Raw genomic sequence first — 6,962 nt, 5'->3', positions numbered from 1 at the left:
GATACAATGAGTTGAAATTATTACTTTAATATAGATTAAATTTAACTTTTAGAATAAATTATTTTAAAACCTTATTATAGCAATTTCATGTAAGTCTCTAAAAAGTTGATTTTTATTTGATCATACAAAGTTAATATTAGACATCCTAAATAACTGGGTTAAACTGCGACACATATAACACCTTACCAGTATTTTATGTAATAAAGGGATTTTATATTCATTTTCAAAGAAAATTTTCTGACTGATTATATTTAAAATAAACATATTCAAAACTCAATAAATAATTACTTTAATGGATTTTGAAAACATACTATTTATTTTACTTTAATAGTTTTGTCCTTAACAATTATTATTAGATTTCTGTTTTTTCGTGAAATTTGTTAATGATTTTTTTTAAAACTATTTAAAATATTTGCATTTTTAACTGTATATTGATAGACCGAATAGGAACAGGAATTGCAGTATTTTTCACTCAAATTTAATGAATAAAAAATAACTGTACAGGATAAAATTTTTGTCTTCTATATTATTTTTATCATTTTTATTACTTTAAAAAATTTAAACAGAATAAACAAAGCAATTTTCTTTTGTTTTCCAAATTAAATAATTGCCCAGTTGTTCAATAACATGAAGAACAGCTTTTTATAGTGAATTTTGATTCTTTGGAGAATTCGTATTGATTACTTACTGATTATTTCTCAATTAAGTGAAAGATGAAAAAATAGATAATTTTGCCGCGAAACATTAAACTTCGGAATTATTTGAGATACATTTCTTAATTTTTAATCTAAATAATTTAAAAATAATAGTATCTCATCTAGTGTATTTAAGAATGATTGTAACTTTATAAACGTCTTCATGTTACACCTATTTGTTCTGGTATAACAAAAGACAGGTATAACATTTTTAAGTTTTATTATGAAGAGTTAAATACTTTTTAAATAGATGTACGGATTATGTAATTTATTTATTCTTACATAAATTCAGCATCGTATTATGAGTTCTCATATTAACATTATGTTATTTAATATTAGTTTATCATATTAACAGTTAAAAATAGTTATTAAATTTTAGATATTTGTACAGATGCTTTTTGATGAAATTGTTTAGATGTGATTTTTGCAATTATGGCAGGATAATAAGAAGCAAAAAATATACTATAATAGTAGTCTTTATTTATTACATGAATACATTAATGTAAATTCTAACATTAAAGAATTAATTCATGATGTTGATTAAACTTTATCGGAACTTGTGAATTTCTTTTTTACTCTATTGCCGTTTATTTTCTTCTCTTAGTTGTTATCATATCTTCTTGAAAAACACAAAATATAGCCATTGTCCAAGAAAAATTAGAAGTTCAACTCCAGTCAAGCAGCTGGCTCCTAAAAGCAATCCCATAGCACCACCTATATCACCTTTTGAGGGAATATGAAATTAATCTATGAAGGGCTCAGAAGAAGAACATATAAAGCGATATTTTAGTGCATTAAAGCATTGAAGTGTTATGCAGAAGAGCGTATAAAGTGATATTTTAGTACACCAAGACATTGAAGTGCCCCGCAGAAAAACACATAAAAAGATATTTTAGTATATTAAAATATTGAAGTGCTTCGCAGAAGAACGTATAAAGGGATATTTTAGTAAATTAAAGCAATGTAAGCTTAATATTGCATTTTTTTTCCAGCATAGAGAAATCAGGAAGATGTTTAGAAAACATTCTTTAGTTGAAAATCATCCTATTTAAGAAATTTACAAAATAAACTTACGCTCTAAATTTATATCTAAAAGTAATAAACGTTTAGAAAGAATAGAAAAATTAGAAGTTCAACGTATAAAGGGATATTTTAGCAAATTAAAGCAATACAAGCTTAGTATAGCAGAACAGCGAATAAAGTGATTTTTTAGTATATCAAGACATTGAAGTGCTCCACAGAAAAACATATAAAAGGATATTTTAGTATTTTAAAACATTGAAGTGCTTCGCAGAAGAACGTGATATTTTAGTAAATTAAAGCAATATAAGCTTAGTATTAGTTGAAAACCGTTATATTTAAGAAATTTACAAATTAAAGTTACGCTCTAAATTTATATCTAAAAGTAATATATGTTCTTAAATCAGAATATTTTTATTTTCAAGATGAAATTTAATATATTTTTAAACATGGAAATTTAAGTGCTTTAAGATTACTCGCAACGCAGCTTAAGACACGTAAATATTACAGTGCTTTCAAGTCGGCCTTGAATATACTTTTAAACTTTGAAAGTTAAGCTTTTTTACGATGATGCTTAAGGTAATTTTAAATAATGAAGTTTAATTGTTTTCACGCTAACACGTAATATTTTTTTCAACATGAAAATTTGAGTCTTACCAGGATGATGCATAATGTATTTTTAAATACGTAAATTTAAGTGTTTTCACGCTAACTAGTAATAAATTATTAGACACGGAAATTTAAATCTGTTTTCAAGAAGGAACTTAATAAATTTTTAAACCTGGAAGATTAAATGTTTTCAAGACGAAAAAAATCGAGAAAATTTGAGAACCTATCATGGTTTTTATTTCAAAAAGTATTTTATTTTCAGTATGAGACCTAATTTGCATCTAAACACATGGTTTTAAAAAGGGGATTAACAAGTTCTTCCGAAAAGTTAGGATGAGTAGCAAAATGACGCTAACACGATTGGTACGTTGATTAACATGAATAACATAATCTCTCACGACCCGCGAAAATAGAAAATTGAGCGAGTTAAATACACATAAGCTTATGGATAAATAAAATGCTCAGTGGACAAAAAAAAAATTTCCGACAAATTAAACTATCTGACATCTTCACTTTCAGAACATGTCAAGGCAAGCTCTGATTATATAACATTACTTTATTTTTCTAAATTTTTAATAAGATTGGAAATTGTATATTGAATATGTATATATATTGTAAGGAAGAAATATTTTATAAATACAGATTTTTCAATTTCTGTACATTCTTAAAAGAGATTACCTCAAATTACTTGAATTTATTTAGCACGGTATTTCGCTTACCTCTTTGCTTATATAAATTAGACATAACGCATTTGCTTAAAATAATTGAAATATTCATCACGAAAAAAATTAAAGTATTCATTTTCTTTAATAAAAAATACATACTTACTGAATAAAGAAGATAGATAATGCTTGTGATAGATATTATGATAATAACTAATAGTGTTGTAAGAAATAGAGATTCTGCTTCTAAGAATCGAAAAAAAAACATGATTATACATAAACAAAAATTAATCAAAATTTCATAAATATAAGTACTATTTTTAAAAATTGCACGGTATCAAGTACTTAAACAGTTTAATAAAAAGTTCAATAATAAATGTATAGCTTTAGTTACTAATAGAGGCCTACTGCCACGATATCTAATATATTGCACATAAAAACTAAAATCGAATTTGAATTTATTATTCTACAATGGTATTTATAAGTGTAGATTGTTTTAAAATAAATGAGAAGAGAAAAAACTGTTCGTAATTTAAATTTATAAGAAAGCCAAGTTTCTTAAAATGTGCACATTCGATTTTTCTGTACTTTCAATTTTTTTAATTGCACTACTAAAATTTTCTCAAAATAAATTGTTAAATAATAACTTATTCAATAGTTATTTCATCATATTCAACCAAACCAGTAAAATAACCATAAAAAGATTATATTAAAACTGTTAATTATGAGAAGATTTGTTTATTGGATGTTTTCATCTAATACGGTTCAATAACTAGAATTTTATTCGAGCAACTAGAAATGTATTCGCACCTACTAGGGCCAAAGCACATAAGAACCAAGCACACGTTCTTTGTAAGCTTAAAGCTCAGCCTTGAATTTTGAGTTTATATTTTAATTTTCAATCATCGCATGCCTAACACAACAGCAAATGCCTAATAATTTAATATCAATGTGTTCCGAAAATTTTATGATGCCACTTTATTCCTTGCAGCCGAGTACATAGCCGAAAGGGTAAATCTGTTAAACTTTGCCTGACTAAACGAGGTCTCGAATCATAGCGTTGACATCACAATATTTCCAAAATTCAATTCCTTCAACACATGAGGAGTTTCCATTGTACTTCCCTCCTCAATTGGTGACCATGGACTTTTCGAATAAGAAACTCTCTTTTGCGTAAAATTGTCACGCCACAGAGATGTTTAGTCTAACATTTCCTATCTATCACTATAATTGGTACCACTAGGTAAACTAATTAAGCCACATTCCGCGATTCACTTGAACAATAACAACTCAACCACAACCTAACTTCAGTGTTCATTACCTAACAAAAAGTCTTACATAACTTTACTCCAATGCCCAGGGACATTATATTTTTACAGTTTCGAAGTCATGCCAGTTGTACTATATTATATGGTTACTTGCATTAACGGTTTATAGGTATGGGTAAATAAATGTTTCTAACCGTAAACTTTAAAGTCAGACAGACATATTTCCGTTATTTTACCATAAATTTGGATGGAAAATCTTAAGAGTGTATATATTCTCGCTAATCTTTAATAGCTTAAAATCTCATCTTCCAGTTATTTTTATTATTCGTGTTTTAAAATATAAAATGTTAAAAATTGTAGTATTATTTTGGAAGAATGGCACCCGTGAACGGCTGGTTTGTTTTAATAAATGCATTTAAAAAATAGCAGCAAGGCGGGTGCCCGAAAGGTCAAGCATCAATTAAGCTGGAATTTTGCATACAGACATATTTTAAGACTAAAAAATGCCAAGTGAATATTTTACTCCTACTTCGATATAGTTTTTAAATTATAACAACAGGAAACTTTATTTCTGATATTTCTCCAATTTCTCTTAGTGGGCAAAAAATTAAAAATTATGTCTGTTTTATTTTGAAAACGCTTGTTTTCTTGTCATGCAATGCATAAAAACACGTTCATTCAGAAAAGATAAATTTTTAACTTTTCTGTCAAATACCGTAATTTTAATTATGGTCTAAACTAATTAATTAGTATACTTAGTACAACTTTTGAATCTGAAAGATTAGATTTTATTACGTGAAAAGCCAATAGTAAGATCATAGGTTATTCAAAGTTTCTGTGTATGTTTTTAAAAGATATATACAAAAATATAACAGATCAGTTGAAATGATATTATTTAATAGATAATTATCTTTAAACTAGTTACCGTTCTTGTAAACTGTAATTAAATCTCAATTGAGCATAAGATGATGTAGCTTCAAATATATAATCTAAACAAGGTGGTTGACATTCTTTCAATAAATCACCTGGAATAAATAATAATGTCATTTTCTTAACAATTTTCAATCCAAATTTTTCAAGGCATTTACGATACATGAAGCTTTAAATAAAAGCAGAAATTTACTGGGAGTTAAGTTTTAAACTGCAGGCAACTGCTGAAATAGTTTTCAATAAATGTAAATTGTTCACACTGCGTTTCGAGCATATGTAGATGTAGTTAGATACATCGGTGTTTAGAGCGTTGAATTGAGAAACAATATCAATAAAACTACAACTTACTTAATATTTTTGACAACTCTATTACAACGCAACCAAGCATTTGTTTAGGACCACAAACAGGATAGGAAGTATTACCACCTTCTAAAATAAGTAATTATGTTTAATATTTTGTTATTACAAGTATATCGGTGTTATTTTACTTTTTCATAATAGACAAAAAAAACTCACAACGTTTATTTAAGTGAAGTAAGTCTAATTAAACAATGGTCAATATTACTACGTAACTTTAAAACATCATGTAAGGGTGTTTTTTTGTTTGCTTCAATAATATTTCATAGATTTTTTAATGTTCTCCATGATTGTATGTATGTTATTAGCATAAAAATTAAATGAATTACCGATATTCAATTTAGTATATCCTCTTATAATATAGTCGGTCTATATTGCTGAAGGCTCTTTTTCGTCAATTGCTCATTTGTTAAACTGATTATGATTGATGATTAAGCTTCTATATTAAGCATCAATCCAAATACGACTCTGACTTTGGGTCTAACTAAGTTTCATTTTTCTGGAACAGAAGGAAAACATGAAACCACATGAAAATTGTTTCAAAGTTAGTCGTTCATAACTTATATCGACCACAGAAAATGGTATTGATTACAGCTCCTATTAGCGCAGGCATAATCTGGATGCAAAATTAATTTACACATTGTGAAATTGAGTAATTTGCATAAGTTACTCTTACCCAAAATAAAGCGATTAATCTGGAGCTTTGATAATATTTCACTTTGAAAAATATTTGCCGCATGTATTTACATCTGGAAATAAAATAACTACGTACCTAACTTGACCAGAACATATTTAACGACATTATTCTTTTGTTCTTTCCTATAACGCTTTAAGACTGATTATAAAGTGTTAAGGCAGTAATCTGTGTTTTGTTTTGTGTACGATAAACAAGTAACTTTTATTTTAGAATCATAACTTTTCTTATTTTATTAATACGCTACTATTTATTACTCCTATTAACGCAGGCGTAATTTAATGGAAAATTAATTAACACAATTTGAAATTACGAGATTTTTGTAAGTAACTGTTACCCAAAATAAAACAACTAAACTGGAGTTTTGATAAAGTTTTACTTGCCCTTGTTTATAAAGCTTTAAAACTGATTATAAAGTGCTAAGGCTAGAATCTGTGCTATGTTTTTATGTATGATTAACAAGTAACTTTTTTTCTCAGAATTATAACTTTTAAATTTCTTATTTCATGAATATGTAAAAGAATGTTTGAACCTTTTACCCAGATTATTTTAAATTCATTAGGTAAAATTTAAACTCGAAAAAACTTTTGTTTACATTTTTCTCCATCTTCCATAAATCTTCGTATATTTGACACTGATTAGCGGAAGTGTTAGAATACTATCTGTCAATCACAGTGAAGTAAGATTTCAAACACACTGAAACGCGACCTCAGTTTATATTTTAATT

The 6,962-nt window shown here is 26.9% G+C and overlaps 1 protein-coding gene across 2 annotated transcripts in view; it reads right to left on the bottom strand.

Moving 5' to 3' along the window:
- Nucleotides 1-1,155: 1,155 nt before the first annotated feature.
- Nucleotides 1,156-6,962, bottom strand: part of LOC107436411 (acid-sensing ion channel 5-like) — a gene marked incomplete in the record, with an annotated part of 36,055 nt that continues 30,248 nt past the window's right edge. For both annotated transcript variants that reach the window (XM_071184591.1, XM_071184590.1), the window contains 4 exon segments: nt 1,156-1,418; nt 3,153-3,232; nt 5,180-5,279; nt 5,533-5,613. In XM_071184591.1, the coding sequence (XP_071040692.1) occupies nt 1,306-1,418; nt 3,153-3,232; nt 5,180-5,279; nt 5,533-5,613 (374 nt within the window).

The sequence above is a fragment of the Parasteatoda tepidariorum genome, chromosome 8 (genome assembly GCF_043381705.1).
Source record: "Parasteatoda tepidariorum isolate YZ-2023 chromosome 8, CAS_Ptep_4.0, whole genome shotgun sequence".
Classification (NCBI taxonomy): Eukaryota; Metazoa; Arthropoda; class Arachnida; order Araneae; family Theridiidae; genus Parasteatoda; species Parasteatoda tepidariorum.
This window is presented reverse-complemented; position numbering and strand designations above follow the sequence as displayed.